Source organism: Oncorhynchus kisutch, unplaced genomic scaffold (genome assembly GCF_002021735.2).
Source record: "Oncorhynchus kisutch isolate 150728-3 unplaced genomic scaffold, Okis_V2 Okis01b-Okis20b_hom, whole genome shotgun sequence".
In the NCBI taxonomy this organism is placed as follows: domain Eukaryota; kingdom Metazoa; phylum Chordata; class Actinopteri; order Salmoniformes; family Salmonidae; genus Oncorhynchus; species Oncorhynchus kisutch.
This window is the reverse complement of record NW_022261978.1, coordinates 7,413,192-7,434,600: the sequence shown is the minus strand read 5'-3', so window position 1 is coordinate 7,434,600 and position 21,409 is coordinate 7,413,192. Positions and strand designations below refer to the sequence as shown.

The window sequence follows — 21,409 nt, the reverse complement described above, 5'->3', positions numbered from 1 at the left end:
CCTGTAGACCCCAACAAACACTCTGAAATACCATGAGACCTGTAGACCCCAACAAACACTCTGAAATACCACGAGTCTAAACTGTCTCTCTTTCCTCCTAGACCCCAACAAACACTCTGAAATACCACGAGTCTAAACTGTCTCTCTCTCCTCCTAGACTCCAACAAACACTGAAATACCATGAGTCTAAACTCTTTCTTTCCTCCTAGACTCCAACAAACACTCTGAAATACCATGAGTCTAAACTGTCTCTCTCTCTCCTCCATGAGTCTAAACTGTCTCTCTCTCCTCCTAGACCCCAACAAACACTGAAATACCACGAGTCTAAACTGTCTCTCTTTCCTCCTAGACCCCAACAAACACTCTGAACAACATTCGCATCAAGTCTGTCCAGGACATTGAAAATGAGGTGTGTGTGTTTATTTATTTATTTTACTAGGCAAGTCAGTTAAGAACAAATTCTTATTTTCAATGACGGCCTAGTGGGTTAAATGCCTTGTTCAGAGGCAGAACGACAGATTTGTACCTTGTCGGCTCGGGGATTCAATCTTGCAACCTTTCAGTTACTAGTCCAACGCTCTAACCACTAGGCTACACTGCCGCCCCAGTGGGCATGGTATTTTTGTGTTACTGTGGGGTCCGTCGTAGTGTCGACCATGTTGTGGTACTGTGGGGTCCGTCGTAGTGTTGACCATGTTGTGTTACTGTGGGGTCTGTTATAGTGTGTTGACCATGTTGTGGTACTGTGGGGTCCGTCATAGTGTGTTAACCATGTTGTGGTACTGTGGGGTCTGTTATAGTGTGTCGACCATGTTGTGGTACTGTGGGGTCTGTTATAGTGTGTTGACCATGTTGTGGTATTGATTGTGTTACTGTGGGGTCTGTCGTAGTGTCGACCATGTTGTGGTACTGTGGGGTCTGTCATAGTGTCGACCATGTTGTGGTATTGATTGTGTTACTGTGGGGTCCGTCATAGTGTGTTAACCATGTTGTGTGTTTACAGTACAACTACACTTTCACCGTGGAGGAAAACGCAGCCAAGAGAACCACACCGCTCACCACAGGAAGCACCTCTTAAGCTCAATGACCTTTCATCTCCGACCTCAACAACGGCGGCCTGCTCGACCCACAACTCTACGGAGGTCAATGTGATATGTGCCTGGGTCATGAAATGATAATCAATGTCCAAGTGCCTAGAAGATGACTGACTAGAACAGAAGAGTCATTCTACATTCCAGAGTTCCTTTGTTGTTCCCACATTCTTATTCCGTGTTCTAAACTCTTGCACATTTCATTCTCACGCCCCGTATATGGGGCCAGTTATATATGTGAGAGATGACTCTTCCCCCGTATATGGGGCCAGTTATATATGTGAGAGATGACTCTTCCCCCGTATATGGGGCCAGTTATATATGTGAGAGATGACTCTTCCCCCGTATATGGGGCCAGTTATATATGTGAGAGATGACTCTTCCCCCGTATATGGGGCCAGTTATATATGTTAGAGATGACTCTCTGATGGGGAAGAGAGCGTTGTTTGGCAGGGCATGCTTGTTTCTCTCGTTAGAATAATGGAAGGAACCTGTTGCGGTGTACCTGTTAACGTCAGGCTATTGATCTTCATCTTTATTGGGATGTTTAGGGACCAAACTAAATGTTGTTACACTTTCAATGTAAATAATTTTACTATTATGTCTCTGTGGTGAAACATGGGTCATTTCATGGTTAAAATATATAATAAGGAAGTATGGTTACCGGTCAGTGGTTATATCTGTATATTGTGCCTTGCATGCAAGTATAAACAAATAAAATACCAAATAGTTTGACGTGTACCGTTCTTATAAGGAGAGTTTGATATCTGTCACAGGGAGATAAAACATGTTAACACAGCAACTGCTGACACTTATGCTCGGACTGATAGACACGCCCACTTTTCTGCACGTTCAAACAGGTGATTGGAGATTTGTTTCCGTGTGTAACCCATAAGACCATGTGAACCTCCCAGTCTGCAGCTTTCACCTGTATCCACACTAGGTGCACCAGTCGACAGAAAAGTCAGGTTTTGGGGATTCAACTCGATCCGGAGTCAGGTGGATAGAAGATCCTGCAACCACTTTGTCAATTTAAATGCAAAACAGAGGTGACGTTTACATTTGTTATCTGCTTCCGCGGTGATCCGAGGCTACTCCAGCGTTCCATAAAACAAATGAAATAATGTGCAGATGTTCTAACAACACTTTAATAGTATTTTGTAATCCAGAATCATTCAATTTGGACATTTTCTTATATTGTGTTCACGCTGTACTACCGAATACACAATCAGAAATACAACATCTGTGATGTCACTGCCATAGAATGATGAAATAGAACTACTGGTCACTCCTCTGAATAGGCCTACGATACGTATTGCCATCTACTGGGCAGGTTGTGTTACTACGTTGGATTCCCCTCTGAACTGTCATTGTGTGAAATTTTATTGGTCACATACACATGGTTAGCAGATGTTAATGCGAGTGTAGCGAAATGGTTGTGCTTCTAGTTCCGACAATGCAGTAATATCTAACAAATTCACAACAACTGCCTTATACACACAAACGTATAGGGATGAATAAGAAATATGTACATATAAATATATGGATGAGCGATGGCCGAACGGCAAAGGCAAGATGCAGTAGATGGTATAGAGTACAGTATATACATATGAGTTGAGTAATGTAGGGTATGGAAACATTATTATATTGGTGTTATTTAAAGTGACTAGTGATACCTTTTATTAAAGTGCTCAGAGATTTGAGTCTGTATGTTGACAGCAGCCTCTCAATGTTAGTGATGGCTGTTTAACAGTCTGATGGCCTTGAGATAGAAGCTGTTTTAGTGGAGTAGTGGTTGTAATGCATTAGTGGAGTAGTGGTTGTAACGTATTAGATGAAGCTGTATTAGTGGAGTAGTGGTTGTAACTATTAGTGGAGTAGTGGTTGTAACGTATTAGTGGAGTAGTGGTTGTAACTATTAGTGGAGTAGTGGTTGTAACTATTAGTGGAGTAGTGGTTGTAACGTATTAGATGAAGCTGTATTAGTGGAGTAGTGGTTGTAACATATTAGTGGAGTAGTGGTTGTAACGTATTAGTGGAGTAGTGGTTGTAATGCATTAGTGGAGTAGTGGTTGTAATGTATTAGTGGAGTAGTGGTTGTAACGTATTAGATGAAGCTGTATTAGTGGAGTAGTGGTTGTAACGTATTAGTGGAGTAGTGGTTGTAACGTATTAGTGGAGTAGTGGTTGTAATGCATTAGTGGAGTAGTGGTTGTAATGTATTAGTGGAGTAGTGGTTGTAACGCATTAGATGAAGCTGTATTAGTGGAGTAGTGGTTGTAACGTATTAGTGGAGTAGTGGTTGTAATGTATTAGTGGAGTAGTGGTTGTAATGTATTAGATGAAGCTGTATTAGTGGAGTAGTGGTTGTAACTATTAGTGGAGTAGTGGTTGTAATGTATTAGTGGAGTAGTGGTTGTAATGTATTAGTGGAGTAGTGGTTGTAATGTATTAGATGAAGCTGTATTAGTGGAGTAGTGGTTGTAACTATTAGTGGAGTAGTGGTTGTAATGTATTAGTGGAGTAGTGGTTGTAACGTATTAGTGGAGTAGTGGTTGTAATGTATTAGTGGAGTAGTGGTTGTAATGTATTAGATGAAGCTGTATTAGTGGAGTAGTGGTTGTAATGTATTAGTGGAGTAGTGGTTGTAATGTATTAGTGGAGTAGTGGTTGTAATGTATTAGTGGAGTAGTGGTTGTAACGTATTAGTGGAGTAGTGGTTGTAACGTATTAGTGGAGTAGTGGTTGTAACGTATTAGTGGAGTAGTGGTTGCAATGTATTAGTGGAGTAGTGGTTGTAATGTATTAGATGAAGCTGTATTAGTGGAGTAGTGGTTGTAACTATTAGTGGAGTAGTGGTTGTAATGTATTAGTGGAGTAGTGGTTGTAATGTATTAGTGGAGTAGTGGTTGTAACGTATTAGTGGAGTAGTGGTTGTAACGTATTAGTGGAGTAGTGGTTGTAACGTATTAGTGGAGTAGTGGTTGTAATGTATTAGTGGAGTAGTGGTTGTAACGTATTAGTGGAGTAGTGGTTGTAATGTATTAGTGGAGTAGTGGTTGTAATGCATTAGATGACGCTGTATTAGTGGAGTAGTGGTTGTAACTATTAGTGGAGTAGTGGTTGTAACTATTAGTGGAGTAGTGGTTGTAACGCATTAGTGGAGTAGTGGTTGTAATGCATTAGATGAAGCTGTATTAGTGGAGTAGTGGTTGTTACTATTAGTGGAGTAGTGGTTGTAACGCATTAGTGGAGTAGTGGTTGCAATGTATTAGTGGAGTAGTGGTTGTAACGTATTAGTGGAGTAGTGGTTGTAACGTATTAGTGGAGTAGTGGTTGTAACGTATTAGTGGAGTAGTGGTTGTAACGTATTAGTGGAGTAGTGGTTGTAACTATTAGTGGAGTAGTGGTTGTAACTATTAGTGGAGTAGTGGTTGTAACTATTAGTGGAGTAGTGGTTGTAATGCATTAGATGAAGCTGTATTAGTGGAGTAGTGGTTGTAATGTATTAGTGGAGTAGTGGTTGTAACTATTAGTGGAGTAGTGGTTGTAATGCATTAGATGAAGCTGTATTAGTGGAGTAGTGGTTGTAATGTATTAGTGGAGTAGTGGTTGTAATGTATTAGTGGAGTAGTGGTTGTAACTATTAGTGGAGTAGTGGTTGTAACGTATTAGTGGAGTAGTGGTTGTAATGTATTAGTGGAGTAGTGGTTGTAATGTATTATTGGAGTAGTGGTTGTAACTATTAGTGGAGTAGTGGTTGTAACTATTAGTGGAGTAGTGGTTGTAACTATTAGTGGAGTAGTGGTTGTAATGTATTAGTGGAGTAGTGGTTGTAATGTATTAGTGGAGTAGTGGTTGTAATGTATTAGTGGAGTAGTGGTTGTAACTATTAGTGGAGTAGTGGTTGTAATGTATTAGTGGAGTAGTGGTTGTAATGCATTAGATGAAGCTGTATTAGTGGAGTAGTGGTTGTAATGCATTAGTGGAGTAGTGGTTGTAACTATTAGTGGAGTAGTGGTTGTAATGCATTAGTGGAGTAGTGGTTGTAATGTATTAGTGGAGTAGTGGTTGTAACGTATTAGTGGAGTAGTGGTTGTAATGTATTAGTGGAGTAGTGGTTGTAATGCATTAGATGACGCTGTGTTATGATACAGGTACGGTCGGTTCACTGACAAGGTGATGTCATTTGCGCCCACCATGCGTCAGTGTTGTAGTGATGTTTGAGCAGAGCATGCCTCTGTGTTGTAGTGATGTTTGAGCAGAGCATGCGTCAGTGTTGTAGTGATGTTTGAGCAGAGCATGTGTCAGTGTTGTGATGTTTGAGCAGAGCATGCCTCAGTGTTGTAGTGATGTTTGAGCAGAGCCTTTATCAGTGTTGTGATGTTTGAGCAGAGCATGCGTCAGTGTTGTGATGTTTGAGCAGAGTATGCGTCAGTGTTGTAGTGATGTTTGAGCAGAGCATGCGTCAGTGTTGTGATGTTTGAGCAGAGCATGCGTCAGTGTTGTAGTGATGTTTGAGCAGAGCATGCGTCAGTGTTGTAGTGATGTTTGAGCAGAGCATGTGTCAGTGTTGTGATGTTTGAGCAGAGCATGTGTCAGTGATGTTTGAGCAGAGCATGTGTCAGTGTTGTGATGTTTGAGCAGAGCATGCGTCAGTGTTGTAGTGATGTTTGAGCAGAGCATGTGTCAGTGTTGTGATGTTTGAGCAGAGCATGTGTCAGTGTTGTGATGTTTGAGCAGAGCCTACAGTCCTCTTGTTATATCTCAACAGATCTGGGGAAGAGAGATACGATGACCCGTTCCCCTGACTGTAAGTATTGATCAGTCCCCTGACTGTAAGTAAGTATTGATCGGTCCCGTAACAGTAAGTAAGTATTGATTGGTCCCCTAACAGTAAGTATTGATCGGTCCCCTGACTGTAAGTATTGATTGGTCCCCTGACTGTAAATATTGATCGGTCCCCTAACAGTAAGTATTGATCGGTCCCCTGACAGTAAGTATTGATCGGTCCCCTAACAGTAAGTATTGATCGGTCCCCTGACAGTAAGTATTGATCGGTCCCCTAACAGTAAGTAAGTATTGATCGGTCCCCTAACAGTAAGTAAGTATTGATTGGTCCCCTGACTGTAAGTAAGTATTGATTGGTCCCCTGACAGTAAGTATTGATCGGTCCCCTGACTGTAAGTATTGATCGGTCCCCTAACAGTAAGTAAGTATTGATCGGTCCCCTGACAGTAAGTATTGATCGGTCCCCTGACCGTAAGTATTGATCGGTCCCCTGACAGTAAGTATTGATCGGTCCCCTGACAGTACGTATTGATCGGTCCCCTAACAGTAAGTATTGATCGGTCCCCTGACTGTAAGTATTGATCGGTCCCCTGACTGTAAGTATTGATCGGTCCCCTAACAGTAAGTATTGATCGGTCCCCTGACTGTAAGTATTGATCGGTCCCCTGACAGTAAGTATTGATCGGTCCCCTGACAGTAAGTATTGATCGGTCCCCTGACAGTAAGTATTGATCAGTCCCCTGACAGTAAGTATTGATCGGTCCCCTGACAGTAAGTATTGATCGGTCCCCTGACTGTAAGTATTGATCGGTCCCCTAACAGTAAGTAAGTATTGATCGGTCCCCTAACAGTAGGTATTGATTGGTTCCCTCTACATATGTTTAGTGGTGTCCTCTCCACTTGACATCCGTGTCACCAGTCAGATCTGAACCCTGGTCTCCCGCATATAAAACCAACACTTTAACCAATAGGCCAAGAGGACATTCTGTCTCAAGCTGAGGGTGACACGTATTTTATGCCTCAGGTAGTACCTCAACAGTAGAGCTTGAGTCCGACTCACCTCCACTACATACAGGGATGATCACCAAGGAAAATGCATGTATTTTAAAGCTTGTTGTCTAACGGTCTTTTTCAGCATCTGGTCTGGGGATCATTCAGCTGGGGAAGACTGGAGCAGGGATGAGTGCAACCGGAAACACCAAACAGGTGTTTATAGAAGAGTTATCTTCTGAGTCTGTGACGACACAATGTGAGGATGTCCAGAGGATGAAGAGGACAGCTTCAGACACTAATGAAACAGGAGGAGCAGCAGGAGGAGGTGCAGCAGCAGCAGGAGGAAGAAGAGGTGCAGCAGGAGGAGCAGGCATAACAGAAGGTGTACTAGCAGCAGTACTAGGAGGAGTAGCAAGAGGAGAAGGAGTAGCAGCAGTACTAGGAGGAGTAGCAAGAGGAGAAGGAGTAGCAGCAACAGGAGCAGGAGTAACAGAAGGTGTACTAGCAGCAGTACTAGGAGGAGTAGCAGCAGTACTAGGAGAAGCAGCAGGAGAAGGATCAGCAGGAGAAGGAGCAACAGAAGGTGTACTAGCAGCAGTACTAGGAGGAGCAGCAGGAGGAGGAGCAGGAGTAACAGATGGTGTACTAGCAGCAGTACTAGGAGTAGCAGGAGAAGGAGCAGCAGGAGGAGGAGCAGAAGGAGCAACAGAAGGTGTACTAGCAGCAGTACTAGGAGGAGCAGCAGGAGGAGCAGCAGGAGGAGGAGCAGGAGTAACAGATGGTGTACTAGCAGCAGTACTAGGAGTAGCAGGAGAAGGAGCAGCAGGAGGAGGAGCAGAAGGAGCAACAGAAGGTGTACTAGCAGCAGTACTAGGAGTAGCAGGAGAAGGAGCAGCAGGAGGAGGAGCAGAAGGAGCAACAGGAGGAGGAGCAGGAGTAACAGATGGTGTACTAGCAGCAGTACTAGGAGGAGCAGCAGGAGGAGCAGGGGAAGGTGTAGTAGCAGCAGTACTAGGAGGAGTAGCAGGAGGAGCAGCAACAGGAGTATTGGTACTGGCTTTGGGAATACCAGCAGGAATAGCAGGAGCAGGAGTAGCAGCAGTTGCAGGAGTAGCATTTGCAGAGATTTTTCAAAAACTTATGCCGAAATCTACAAAAGGCAGGTGGAAAAGAGAAAGCCTCGAAAAATGTAATACAGATCTGGTTAACAACAATTAAACTACCTGAGAGTATATCGTATGTTTGTTTCTCTAGTTGAGACTCATGTAAAATGTAGTACAGATCTGGTTAACAACAATTAAACTACCTGAGAGTATATCGTATGTTTGTTTCTCTAGTTGAGACTCATGTAAAATGTAGTACAGATCTGGTTAACAACAATTAAACTACCTGAGAGTATATCGTATGTTTGTTTCTCTAGTTGAGACTCATGTAAAATGTAGTACAGATCTGGTTAACAACAATTAAACTACCTGAGAGTATATCGTATGTTTGTTTCTCTAGTTGAGACTCATGTAAAATGTAGTACAGATCTGGTTAACAACAATTAAACTACCTGAGAGTATATCGTATGTTTGTTTCTCTAGTTGAGACTCATGTAAAATGTAGTACAGATCTGGTTAACAACAATTAAACTACCTGAGAGTATATCGTATGTTTGTTTCTCTAGTTGAGACTCATGTAAAATGTAGTACAGATCTGGTTAACAACAATTAAACTACCTGAGAGTATATCGTATGTTTGTTTCTCTAGTTGAGACTCATGTAAAATGTAGTACAGATCTGGTTAACAACAATTAAACTACCTGAGAGTATATCGTATGTTTGTTTCTCTAGTTGAGACTCATGTAAAATGTAGTACAGATCTGGTTAACAACAATTAAACTACCTGAGAGTATATCGTATGTTTGTTTCTCTAGTTGAGACTCATGTAAAATGTAGTACAGATCTGGTTAACAACAATTAAACTACCTGAGAGTATATGGTATGTTTGTTTCTCTAGTTGAGACTCATGTAAAATGTAGTACAGATCTGGTTAACAACAATTAAACTACCTGAGAGTATATCGTATGTTTGTTTCTCTAGTTGAGACTCATGTAAAATGTAGTACAGATCTGGTTAACAACAATTAAACTACCTGAGAGTATATCGTATGTTTGTTTCTCTAGTTGAGACTCATGTAAAATGTAGTACAGATCTGGTTAACAACAATTAAACTACCTGAGAGTATATGGTATGTTTGTTTCTCTAGTTGAGACTCATGTAAAATGTAGTACAGATCTGGTTAACAACAATTAAACTACCTGAGAGTATATCGTATGTTTGTTTCTCTAGTTGAGACTCATGTAAAATGTAGTACAGATCTGGTTAACAACAATTAAACTACCTGAGAGTATATGGTATGTTTGTTTCTCTAGTTGAGACTCATGTAAAATGTACATGTTCAAATGATAAAACAAACGTACATCAAGATCCCTTTATGGAAGATCCCTTTATGGAAGATCCCTTTATGGAAGATCCCTTTATGGAAGATCCCTTTATGGAAGATCCCTTTATGGAAGATCCCTTTATGGAAGATCCCTTTATGGAAGATCCCTTTATGGAAGATCCCTTTATGGAAGGAACTTGTGTACTTATTAAAATCAGTCTCCCCCTTTTATTTATCGTCATATTTTTTAATGGACCGTTTAGGGACCCCAAAAAACATTCTTTGTTGCAATGTGAATAAATGTTACTATCATGTTTGTGTTGTGAAACATGGGTAATTTCATGGTGTTTTTAAAGTAACCAATGGAGGATATATCACTGATTAAATTGAATTTGTCTATTGTGCCTTGCATGCAATATAAGTATAAAAAAATAGATATTTTATTGACATGTTGTGTACCATTAGTCAATGGGTGTGGTGTTAGATGCACCAATAGCAAACAGGTATGAGATTCCATTATGGGTTATAGAGGAAACTAATGTGAACCTCCCATGTCCCCTGTAATCAGACTCAACACATAGATTGACGTTGTGGGGATCCATTTCTCTCCGGAGTCGGTTGGATAGAAGATCCTACAGCCACTGTCAATTTGAAGGCAAACTGACATAATGCTTAGATTTGTCCCCTGCAGTAAATCCTTGGCTATTGCAGTGTTCCATTAAAAAAAGAGCATCTGTGCCATTATTTCAACTTCTAACAATAATATTTTGTCATTTTGGATTATATTAATTGAGACAGTTTTATATATTGTGTTCATGCTCTTCTGCAACATAAAAACAATGATCAAGATTACACAGTCCGTGACGTCACTGCTTTGAGTTTGTGTAGGCCTGCAGTACATATTGCCATCTACTGGGCAGGTTGTGTTACTACATTTGATTCCCCTCAACTGTCACTCAGTGTGTAGAAGAGATACCCATCTGAACAACATGCATCCAGCTGCAGACCCACAGCAGATTGTCTGTCACTACAACTGGCCTGGCACTGAAATCAATACTACTGGCCTTTAAGAATCCCGACCACACACACATCAACTCTTTGCATAATCCTAGCTCTCTTTCCTAGCTCCTTTTCCTAATTATTTTACCACCTCTATAAACTTGATAACGTAAGACATGTTATTAAACAGTGGTACTAAGCATGCCAGTGTTACCAGTGTCTTACTGTGGGCCAGTTTCCTGGACCCAGAACACATCTTCTCAGGACTGAAAGACATTGTCTATAGATAATCCCAGTGGTTTCCCCAGTCAGTAAGACGTAGTAGCAGAAGCTGTATTAGTGGAGTAGTAGTTGTAGTGAATAAGTTCTATAAACACCAAACAGGTGTTTATAGAAGAGTTCTCTTCTGAGTCTGTGACGACACAATGTGAGGATGTCCAGATGATGAAGAGGACAGCTTCAGACACTAATGAAACAGGAGGAGCAGGAGGAAGAGGACAGCTTCAGACACTACTGAAACAGGAGGAGCAGGAGGAAGAGGACAGCTTCAGACACTACTGAAACAGGAGGAAGAAAAGGTGCAGCAGCAGGAGGTGGAGTAGGTGCAGCAGCAGGAGGTGGAGGAGGTGCAGCAGCAGGAGGTGGAGGAGGTGCAGCAGGAGGTGAAGTAGGTGGAGCAGCAGGAGGTGGAGTAGGTGCAGCAGCAGGAGGTGGAGTAGGTGCAGCAGCAGGAGGTGGAGGAGGTGCAGCAGCAGGATGTGGAGGAGGTGCAGCAGTAGGAGGTGGAGTAGGAGGTGGAGTAAGTGCAGCAGTAGGAGGTGGAGTAGGTGCAGCAGCAGGAGGAGGAAAAGGTGCAGCAGGAGGTGGAGTAGGTGCAGCAGCAGGAGGTGGAGTAGGTGCAGCAGTATGAGGTGGAGTAGGTGCAGCAGGAGGTGAAGTAGGTGCAGCAGGAGGTGAAGTAGGTGGAGCAGCAGGAGGTAGAGTAGGTGCACCAGCAGGAGGTGGAGTAGGTGCAGCAGCAGGAGGTGGAGTAGGTGCAGCAGGAGGTGAAGTAGGTGGAGCAGCAGGAGGTGGAGTAGGTGCACCAGCAGGAGGTGGAGTAGGTGCAGCAGCAGGAGGTGGAGTAGGTGCAGCAGGAGGAGGTGGAGTAGGTGCAGCAGGAGGTGAAGTAGGTGGAGCAGCAGGAGGTGGAGTAGGTGCACCAGCAGGAGGTGGAGTAGGTGCAGCAGCAGGAGGTGGAGTAGGTGCAGCAGCAGGAAAAGGTGCAGCAGGAGGTGGAGTAGGTGCAGCAGCAGGAGGTGGAGTAGGTGCAGCAGGAGGATAAAGAGCTGGAGGAAGAAGAGCAGGAGGAGTAACAGAATGTATACTAGCAGGAGTAGCAGTAGGAGTATCACTACTAGCTTTGGGATTACCATTAGGAGTAACAGAAGGTGTACTAGGAGGAGCAACAGGAGTAGGAGTAACAGAAGGCGTACTAGGAGGAGCAACAGGAGTAGGAGTAACAGAAGGTGTACTAGGAGGAGCAACAGGAGTAGGAGTAACAGAAGGCGTACTAGGAGGAGCAACAGGAGTAGGAGTAACAGAAGGCGTACTAGGAGGAGCAACAGGAGTAGGAGTAACAGAAGGGGTACTAGGAGGAGCAACAGGAGTAGGAGTAACAGAAGGCGTACTAGGAGGAGCAACAGGAGTAGGAGTAACAGAAGGTGTACTAGGAGGAGCAACAGGAGTAGGAGTAACAGAAGGGGTACTAGGAGGAGGAGGAGCAACAGGAGTAGGAGTAACAAGGCATACTAGGAGGAGCAACAGGAGTAGGAGTAACAGAAGCTGTACAAGGAGGAACAACAGGAGTAGGAGTAACAGAAGGCCTACTAGGAGGAGGAGCAACAGGAGTAGGAGTAACAGAAGTCGTACTAGGAGGAGCAACAGGAGTAGGAGTAACAGAAGGTGTACTAGGAGGAGCAACAGGAGTAGGAGTAACAGAAGGCGTACTAGGAGGAGCAACAGGAGTAGGAGTAACAGAAGGCGTACTAGGAGGAGCAACAGGAGTAGGAGTAACAGAAGGCGTACTAGGAGTAGGAGTAACAGAAGGGGTACTAGGAGGAGCAACAGGAGTAGGAGTAACAGAAGGCGTACTAGGAGGAGCAACAGGAGTAGGAGTAACAGAAGGTGTACTAGGAGGAGCAACAGGAGTAGGAGTAACAGAAGGCGTACTAGGAGGAGCAACAGGAGTAGGAGTAACAGAAGGCCTACTAGGAGGAGGAGTAACAGGAGTAGGAGTAACAGAAGTCGTACTAGGAGGAGCAACAGGAGTAGGAGTAACAGAAGGTGTACTAGGAGGAGCAACAAGAGTAGGAGTAACAGAAGGGGTACTAGGAGGAGCAACAGGAGTAGGAGTAACAGAAGGTGTACTAGGAGGAGCAACAGGAGTAGGAGTAACAGAAGGCGTACTAGGAGGAGCAACAGGAGTAGGAGTAACAAGGCATACTAGGAGGAGCAACAGGAGTAGGAGTAACAGAAGCTGTACAAGGAGGAACAACAGGAGTAGGAGTAACAGAAGGCCTACTAGGAGGAGGAGCAACAGGAGTAGGAGTAACAGAAGTCGTACTAGGAGGAGCAACAGGAGTAGGAGTAACAGAAGGTGTACTAGGAGGAGCAACAGGAGTAGGAGTAACAGAAGGGGTACTAGGAGGAGCAACAGGAGTAGGAGTAACAGAAGGTGTACTAGGAGGAGCAACAGGAGTAGGAGTAACAGAAGGCGTACTAGGAGGAGCAACAGGAGTAGGAGTAACAGAAGGCGTACTAGGAGGAGCAACAGGAGTAGGAGTAACAGAAGGCGTACTAGGAGTAGGAGTAACAGAAGGGGTACTAGGAGGAGCAACAGGAGTAGGAGTAACAGAAGGCGTACTAGGAGGAGCAACAGGAGTAGGAGTAACAGAAGGTGTACTAGGAGGAGCAACAGGAGTAGGAGTAACAGAAGGCGTACTAGGAGGAGCAACAGGAGTAGGAGTAACAGAAGGCGTACTAGGAGGAGCAACAGGAGTAGGAGTAACAGAAGGGGTACTAGGAGGAGCAACAGGAGTAGGAGTAACAGAAGGCGTACTAGGAGGAGCAACAGGAGTAGGAGTAACAGAAGGTGTACTAGGAGGAGCAACAGGAGTAGGAGTAACAGAAGGGGTACTAGGAGGAGGAGGAGCAACAGGAGTAGGAGTAACAAGGCATACTAGGAGGAGCAACAGGAGTAGGAGTAACAGAAGCTGTACAAGGAGGAACAACAGGAGTAGGAGTAACAGAAGGCCTACTAGGAGGAGGAGTAACAGGAGTAGGAGTAACAGAAGTCGTACTAGGAGGAGCAACAGGAGTAGGAGTAACAGAAGGTGTACTAGGAGGAGCAACAAGAGTAGGAGTAACAGAAGGGGTACTAGGAGGAGCAACAGGAGTAGGAGTAACAGAAGGCGTACTAGGAGGAGCAACAGGAGTAGGAGTAACAGAAGGTGTACTAGGAGGAGCAACAGGAGTAGGAGTAACAGAAGGGGTACTAGGAGGAGGAGGAGGAGCAACAGGAGTAGGAGTAACAAGGCATACTAGGAGGAGCAACAGGAGTAGGAGTAACAGAAGCTGTACAAGGAGGAACAACAGGAGTAGGAGTAACAGAAGGCCTACTAGGAGGAGTAGTAACAGGAGTAGGAGTAACAGAAGTCGTACTAGGAGGAGCAACAGGAGTAGGAGTAACAGAAGGTGTACTAGGAGGAGCAACAGGAGTAGGAGTAACAGAAGGGGTACTAGGAGGAGCAACAGGAGTAGGAGTAACAGAAGGCGTACTAGGAGGAGCAACAGGAGTAGGAGTAACAGAAGGGGTACTAGGAGGAGGAGGAGCAACAGGAGTAACAAGGCGTACTAGGAGGAGCAACAGGAGTCGGAGTAACAGAAGCTGTACAAGGAGGAACAACAGGAGTAGGAGTAACAGAAGGCGTACTAGGAGGAGCAACAGGAGTAGGAGTAATAGAAGGCGTACTAGGAGGAGCAACAGGAGTAGGAGTAACAGAAGGCGTACTAGGAGGAGCAACAGGAGTAACAGAAGGCGTACCAGCAGCAGTTACAGCAGTATCACTACTGGCTTTGGGAATACCAGCAGGAATAGCAGTATCACTACTGGCTTTGGGAATACCGCAGGAATAGCAGTATCACTACTGGCTTTGGGAATACCAGCAGGTATAGTAGGAGTAGCAGCAGTAACAGCAGTATCACTACTGGCTTTGGGAATACCAGCAGGAATAGCAGTATCACTACTGGCTTTGGGAATACCGCAGGAATAGCAGTATCACTACTGGCTTTGGGAATACCAGCAGGTATAGTAGGAGTAGCAGCAGTAACAGCAGTATCACTACTGGCTTTGGGAATACCAGCAGGAATAGCAGTATCACTACTGGCTTTGGGAATACCGCAGGAATAGCAGTATCACTACTGGCTTTGGGAATACCAGCAGGTATAGTAGGAGTAGCAGCAGTAACAGTAGTATCACTACTTGCTTTGGGAATACCAGCAGGTATAGTAGGAGTAGCAGCAGTAACAGCAGTATCACTACTGGCTTTGGGAAAACCAGCAGGAATAGTAGGAGTAGCAGCAGCATTTGCAGAGATTTTTCAAAAACGTACACTGAAATCTACAAGAGAAAGCCTCTGGTTAACAACTATTAAACTACTTGAGAGTATATCGTTTTCAGAATTGTGTTTGTTTCTCTAGTTGAGACTCATGTAAAAGGTACATGTTCAAATGATAAAACATCAAGATCCCTTTATGGAAGGAACCTTTATGGAAGGAACCTTTATGGAAGGAACCTTTACGGAAGGAACCTTTATGGAAGGAACTCCCCCTCTTATTTATCGTCATATTTTTTTTAACGGGACCCCCAAAAAACCTGTTCTTACAGTTACAATGTAAATGTTACTCTTATGTTTGTGTTGTGAAACATGGGTCATTTCAGGGTGTTTTTAAAATAACATTACGTTTAATTTGTCTATTGTGCCTTGCATGCAATTTAAATAGAACATATTTTATTGTACCATTATTAAAATGGGTGTGGCGTTAGATGCACCATGATCAAACATGTCTGAGATTCCATTACGGGTTAAAGTTACACAGGAAATAAATGTGAACCTCCCATGTCCCCTGTATTCAGACTCAATGCGTAGGTTGACAGAAAATCGACTTTGTGGGGATTCATTTCGTTTCGGAGTCGGGTGGATAGAAGATCCTACAGCCACTTTGTTCATTTGAAGACAGAGGTAACGTTTAGATGTGTCATCTGCTCCCGCGGTAACCATAGGCTACTGCAGCGTTCCATAAAAACATATATATTTAAACGTATCAATAATACTTTGTAATTTAGGATCATATTGAGACAGTTGTATATTTTGTTCATGCTGTACTGCAACATACAAAAATAAATCAAGATTACACAATCCGTGATGTCACTACTTTCAGTTTGAATAGGCCTACGATACATATTGCCATCTACTGGGCAGGTTATGTTACTACATTGGATACCTCTCATTGTGTCGAAGAGATGGCTGTGACGTGGAACACATTGTTAAAGTAACCTAATGTGTAAATCGATAGGATGGTAAAATACGTTTGTCATTTCAGAGCGTCCACCAGGAGAAAGATATGGCATCTTCGTCTGGTACAGGTAAGTCTGTCAGGGTTGTGGAGAAGTTCTGAAATCTATTTTTTTATCTACTAGAGCATGTTGTCAGTACAATGTGCTTTGTTTTTATATGAACAGTGGAGAGGAAGAGGAGAGCTAGCATTTCAGTACCTCCCCACAGTAAGTATTGACTGAGCAGTGCTCTCTTTTCACACACACGGCAGGCTGCCTAGCGGTTCAGAGCATTGGGCCAGTAACAAAAAAGTAACAGGTTCCAATCCCCGTGCTGACTAGGGCACATCAGATTTCTCACCTAGTTGCTCCAGGGTCACCATCAATAATAGCTGATCCCTTGCCCCCACTCTCAGGGTGAGATATGGGGAAAAAAGAGGGAAAAAAAGGCAATCCCCACTTGTACATGTGAGAATATTAATAAGGGTGCTTACATTTATCTTAACGCCATATTCTGGCAAGTCCACAGTCAGGGGAAATACATTGTTTTAATGCCTTTGTTGGGCACTGAATATTGCTGATAATCATTAAGTCTATTACAGGTGCAATATGTGACTTTTTGGGAGACCACACCGAAATTCACATAGAAATCTGAGTTATAGATCTGTCATTCTCATTGGAAGCAAGTCCAAGAAGCGGTAGATGGGTCCTATTTCTAGGCTTCCCATTCTGGAGTTTCATTTTCACATCTTTTACTTTGTTTCGTACACCAGCTTAAAAACAGCTGAAAATACGATGTTTAGAGAAAATATATTTCACGGCAGTTTAGACGGCACAGTGATTCTGGTTAATCAGCTGTTGTTTGCTAGGGATGGAGCAAAAGTGTGACCCCAATCGGGCCCTCGAGGACTGGAGTCGCCCACCCCGTTGATCTACACTACACATACTTGTTTTGTCACAATCTGAAATTAGGCTGACTATCACAATTTATCAACCAGGAAATGGCAGAGCGATATCTGTATAGTGTACCTTCAAAGTCTCTAACTGTTTCTTCTATAGTGTCTGAAGAACCAAATAACTCTGATCTGAGGATTGTTCTGCTTGGTCCAGTTGGAGCAGGGAAGAGTGCCACAGGAAATACCATCCTTGGGAGAGAGGCCTTTAAAGTGGACAAAGTCACCAAGGCATGCGAGAAAGAGAGTAGGGAGGCAAATGGGAGGAAGATTGAAGTGTTGGACACCCCAGGACTCGGCGAGGACAGGAGAAGTGAGATAGCCAGATGCATCATGGACAAGACAGTCCCGGGTCCCCATGTGTTCCTGCTGGTGATTCGGCTGGGGGTAAAGTTGACAGAGGACGAGAGGAACACTGTGAAGTGGATCCAGCAGACCGTCGGACAAGATGCCTCAGACTACACCATGATATTAGTCACCTGTGCAGATTCACCCCGACTCAGAGGAAACACAGTGGATGACTACGTGAAACAGAACCAAAACCTACAGACACTCATCGACAGCTGTGGAGGCAGATATCACTCATTTAATAATGATGATAGGGAGGCCCACAATCAGGTCACAGAGCTGCTGGAGAAGATAGAAGAGATGGTGGAGGTGAATAAAGTGGGGCACTACACCAACGAGATGGAGCAGAACGCTCAGAGTGACATCACAGCCCAGATGGACCAGAATGCTCAGAGTGACATCACAGCCCAGAAGATAAAGAGCAGGTCTACAACTTGGGGCGCTACAGCAGCAGCTCTTCTGGCGGCAGCCATTACATTGTTAATACTCTCAGGCGTAGTGAGAGTAGCGGGACAAACAGACCTAGCGGAACCAACAGTAGCAACCGGACCAGCATTGGGAATAGCAAAGCTAGCGAGATCAAGAGGAAGAGCCGGACCAGCATTGGTAGTACCAACAGAAGTAACGCGAGCAGCAGTCGGACCAGCATTGGAAGAAATAAAAGGAGTATTTGGAGTACTAGTAGGAGTAGCAGGCGTAGCATTGGTAGCACTAGCAGGGTTAGATGGACTAGCATTGGTAGTAGCAGCAGGTATGGCAGGAGTAGCAGGGTCAGCAGTAGGAGTTGCAGGACTAGCATTGGGAGTACCAGCAGGAGTAGCAATAATAGCAGGAACAGGAGTAGCGGGACTGGCAGGAGTAGAATTAGCAAAGAACTTCCAATGGTATCACAATAGACAGCATAATGGACAGGAGAGGGGTGGAAAACAGAAAGCCTCCTAAGAAAAGTACAGATCTGGTTATTAACACAAAGAAAATCCTAGATGGGATAGTTCTGAAGTGTAAAATAGATTAAAGTCTGGGCGGGATGGCTGAGAGGTAACACAGTGGGTATGTCTGCATGAACAGAAAGAGAGGGTGGACTTTTGACCTTTTATTGAATAGATGTATATCTTAGGTCTTCGTAGGGTTCAGACGGTGTAACTGTTAACAAAATGATGGCAATGTCAAGGAACAAACAAAAACACAATGTTGATGCAAAACAGAAGCACCTGGTAAATAAAAGGGCAAACGTAGCCAAATGAAGGACTCCGCATGCTAGTGTTACAAAATGAGCAAATAAGAGAAGTGCACAACAACCAAACAGGAAAAAAATATCAATCTACATACCTTGGCCGACCGCTCACAGGCCGACCGCTCACAGGCCGACCGCTCACAGGCCGACCGCTCACAGGCCGACCGCTCACAGGCCAACCGCTCACCACAGGCCAACCGCTCACCACAGGCCAACCGCTCACCACAGGCCAACCGTTCACCACAGGCCAACCGCTCACCACAGGCCAACCGCTCACCACAGGCCAACCGCTCACCACAGGCCAACCGCTCACCACAGGCCAACCGCTCACCACAGGCCAACCGCTCACAGGCAAATGCACCTCTGAGTGGTCTGTGCTGTTTGGTTGAGAGATAACTAATGACTGCATATAATTTAAAGGGATAGCCCTACCTCTTTCAGGTGGTGGCGATCTAGTTGATTAGTTGTGTGTGTCGACCAATGAGAAGCAGGCTCCCCTCCTACTTGGGAGGGGTTTCGTACAAGTACTTGTTTCTCTTGGAAGAAACATTTAAATGCTTTTAAAAAAGTGTTGAAACCATGATCTTACGGTCATATCCCGTTGAGTATTGTTGGTCTATTGCCCTTTCATTTTTTTTTTTTATCTTCACCTTTTTTTATGGGATGTTTAGGGATCAAACTAAATGTGTTCTTACAGTTTCAATGTATATAATATTACTATCATGTCTGTGTTGTGAAACATAGGTCACTTCATGGTGCTTTTAAAATAACCCATGAAGGATATTTAACCGATTTATATTCTGTCCCTTGCATGCATGTAAGAAAATAGAACACCAACTACTTGATTGAGATTTTCATTGCCGTTTTGTTAAACTAAAGTGGTTATTCTAAGGAGAATTAGATTTATTTATGTACTGCTGTCTGCGGTCTAAAGATGGCGCCAACATAGAGGGCCGCCTCACTTCTAGTTCTTAGGAAACTTTGCAGTATTTTTTTTTTTTACATTGTTAGCCAAGAAAATGTTATGTGTTATTACATACAACTGGGAATAACTATTTTTTCACAAGCATTTTGCTACACTCGCAATAACATCTGCTAAACACGTGTATGTTCACCAATAAAATTTGATTTGGTCATGTAATATTTTTGTGATTATGAGTCTGCTATTTATCCAGGACGACTGGCTTTTACAAATCTGTCCAAAATGAGAAAACACAAAGTAAAGAAAACATAAGATGCTGAAATTGTAGTACAAGTATGTGTGTATATGTGCGTCTGATCAAAATGATAGAAGTAACATTGAGTTATTTGTTACTATGAATATATATTGCTGTATTCTTTTTTTTCTCTCTAATAATTTAAAAATGTTTTTGACAATTTTTGAAAAGAGCATCAGCTGGTTCCGGACGACTGTGAGTAAGACCTTTAAACAGGTCAACATTCCCAAGGCTGCAGGGCCAGACGGATTACCAGGACGTGTACTCCGAGCATGCGCTGACTAACTGACAAGTGTCTTCACTGACATTTTCAACCTCTCCCTGTCTGAGTCTGTAATACCAACATGTTTCAAGCAGACCACCATAGTCCCTGTGCCCAAGAACACTAAGTTAACCTGCCTAAATGACTACCGACCAGTAGCACCCACATCTGTAGCCATGAAGTGCTTTGAAAGGCTGGACATGGCTCACATCAACACCATTATCCAAGAAACCCTAGACCCACTCCAATTTGCATACCGCCCCAACAGATCCACAGATGATGCCATCTCTATTGCACTCCACACTGCCCTTTCCCACCTGGACAAAAGGAACACCTATGTGAGAATTCTATTCATTGACTACAGATCAGCATTCAACACCATAGTGCCCTCCAAGCTCATCAGTAAGCTAAGGACCCTGGGACTAAACACCTCCCTCTGCAACTGGATCCTGGACTTCCTGACGGGCCGCCCCCAGGTGGTAAGGGTAGGTAACAACACATCCGCCACGCTGATCCTAAACACAGGGGCCCCTCAGGGGTGTGTGCTCAGTCCCCTCCTGTACTCCCTGTTCATTCATGACTGTACGGCCAGGCATGACTCCCACACCATCATTAAGTTTGCCGATGACAAACAGTGGTAGGCCTAATCAACGACAACGACGAGACAGCCAATAGGGAGGAGGTGAGAGATCTGGCCGTGTGGTGCCAGGACAACAACCTCTCCCTCAACGTGATAAAGACAAAGGAGATGATTGTGGACTACAGGAAAAGGAGGACCGAGCTCGCCCCCATTCTCATCGACAGGGCTGTAGTGGTGCAGGTTGAGAGCTTCAAGTTCCTTGGTGTCCACATCACCAAGAAACTAACATGGTCCAAGCACACCAAGACAGTCGTAAAGAGGGCACAACAAAACCTGTTCCCCCTCAGGAGAGTGAAAATATTTGGCATGGGTCCTCAGATCTTCAAACGGTTCTACAGCTGCACCATCGAGAGCATCTGGTTGCATCACTACCTGGTATGGCAACTGCTCGGCCTCCGACCGCAAGGCACTACAGAGGGTAGTGCGTACGGCCTAGTACATCAATGTAATAGTCCGGTGGCCATTTGATTAATTGTTCAGCAGTCTTATCGCTTGGGGGTAGAAGCTGTTAAGGAGCCTTTTGGTCCTAGACTTGACGCTCCGGTACCGGTTGTCATGCGGTAGCAGAGAAAACATGTCTTGGGTGGCAGGAGTCTATGACAATTTCATGGCCTTTCCTCTGACACTGCCTATTATATAGGTCCTGGATGGCAGGAAGCTTGACCCCAGTAATGTACTGGGCCGTACGCACTACCCTCTGTAGTGCCTTACGGTCAGATGCCGAGCAGTTGCCATACCAGGCTGTATACTATATTTCATATGTTGGTAACCATTTTCTAAAAGCACTAAAGGCACAAGAGGCAGTGATGCATCATGAATACAGAACTGCCTCGTCTGCCTGATGTATCATGAATACAG

General features: G+C 44.1%; 4 protein-coding genes across 7 annotated transcripts in view; 3 read left to right on the top strand and 1 right to left on the bottom strand.

The window, feature by feature from the left end:
* LOC109879006 (multivesicular body subunit 12A) overlaps positions 1–1,823 on the top strand; it is a 13,509-nt gene extending 11,686 nt beyond the window's left edge. For all 3 annotated transcript variants that reach the window (XM_031811478.1, XM_031811479.1, XM_031811477.1), the window contains 2 exons: positions 350–409; positions 1,004–1,823. In XM_031811478.1, coding sequence (XP_031667338.1) covers positions 350–409; positions 1,004–1,078 — 135 coding nt within the window. In that variant the 3' untranslated portion in view covers positions 1,079–1,823. The remainder of the gene's footprint in view (positions 1–349; positions 410–1,003) is intronic.
* A 143-nt stretch (positions 1,824–1,966) lies between these two features.
* Positions 1,967–9,630, top strand: LOC116358969 (glycine-rich cell wall structural protein 1-like). The gene is made up of 4 exons (XM_031811476.1): positions 1,967–2,140; positions 5,866–5,904; positions 7,018–8,078; positions 8,162–9,630. The coding sequence occupies exons 1-4, from the start codon at positions 2,128–2,130 to the stop codon at positions 8,174–8,176; spliced, it is 1,128 nt and encodes a 375-aa protein (XP_031667336.1). The 5' UTR covers positions 1,967–2,127; the 3' UTR covers positions 8,177–9,630.
* A 1,218-nt stretch (positions 9,631–10,848) lies between these two features.
* LOC116358828 (keratin-associated protein 9-6-like) lies at positions 10,849–15,852 on the bottom strand. The gene is made up of 3 exons (XM_031811069.1): positions 15,846–15,852; positions 12,750–12,819; positions 10,849–11,629 (listed from the first exon to the last, which is right to left on the bottom strand). The coding sequence occupies exons 1-3, from the start codon at positions 15,850–15,852 to the stop codon at positions 10,849–10,851; spliced, it is 858 nt and encodes a 285-aa protein (XP_031666929.1).
* LOC116358968 (GTPase IMAP family member 1-like) lies at positions 15,321–19,573 on the top strand. Of its 2 annotated transcripts, XM_031811474.1 has the most exons (4): positions 15,321–15,583; positions 15,945–15,987; positions 16,084–16,125; positions 16,957–19,573. In XM_031811474.1, exons 2-4 carry the CDS (start codon positions 15,966–15,968, stop codon positions 18,138–18,140), a joined length of 1,248 nt encoding a protein of 415 aa, XP_031667334.1. In that variant the 5' UTR covers positions 15,321–15,583; positions 15,945–15,965; the 3' UTR covers positions 18,141–19,573. The 2 variants fall into 2 exon arrangements, with proteins under 2 accessions (XP_031667334.1, XP_031667335.1); XM_031811475.1 differs by lacking the exon at positions 15,321–15,583 and having other exon boundaries at positions 15,852–15,987; positions 16,957–19,564.
* Positions 19,574–21,409: the final 1,836 nt, after the last annotated feature.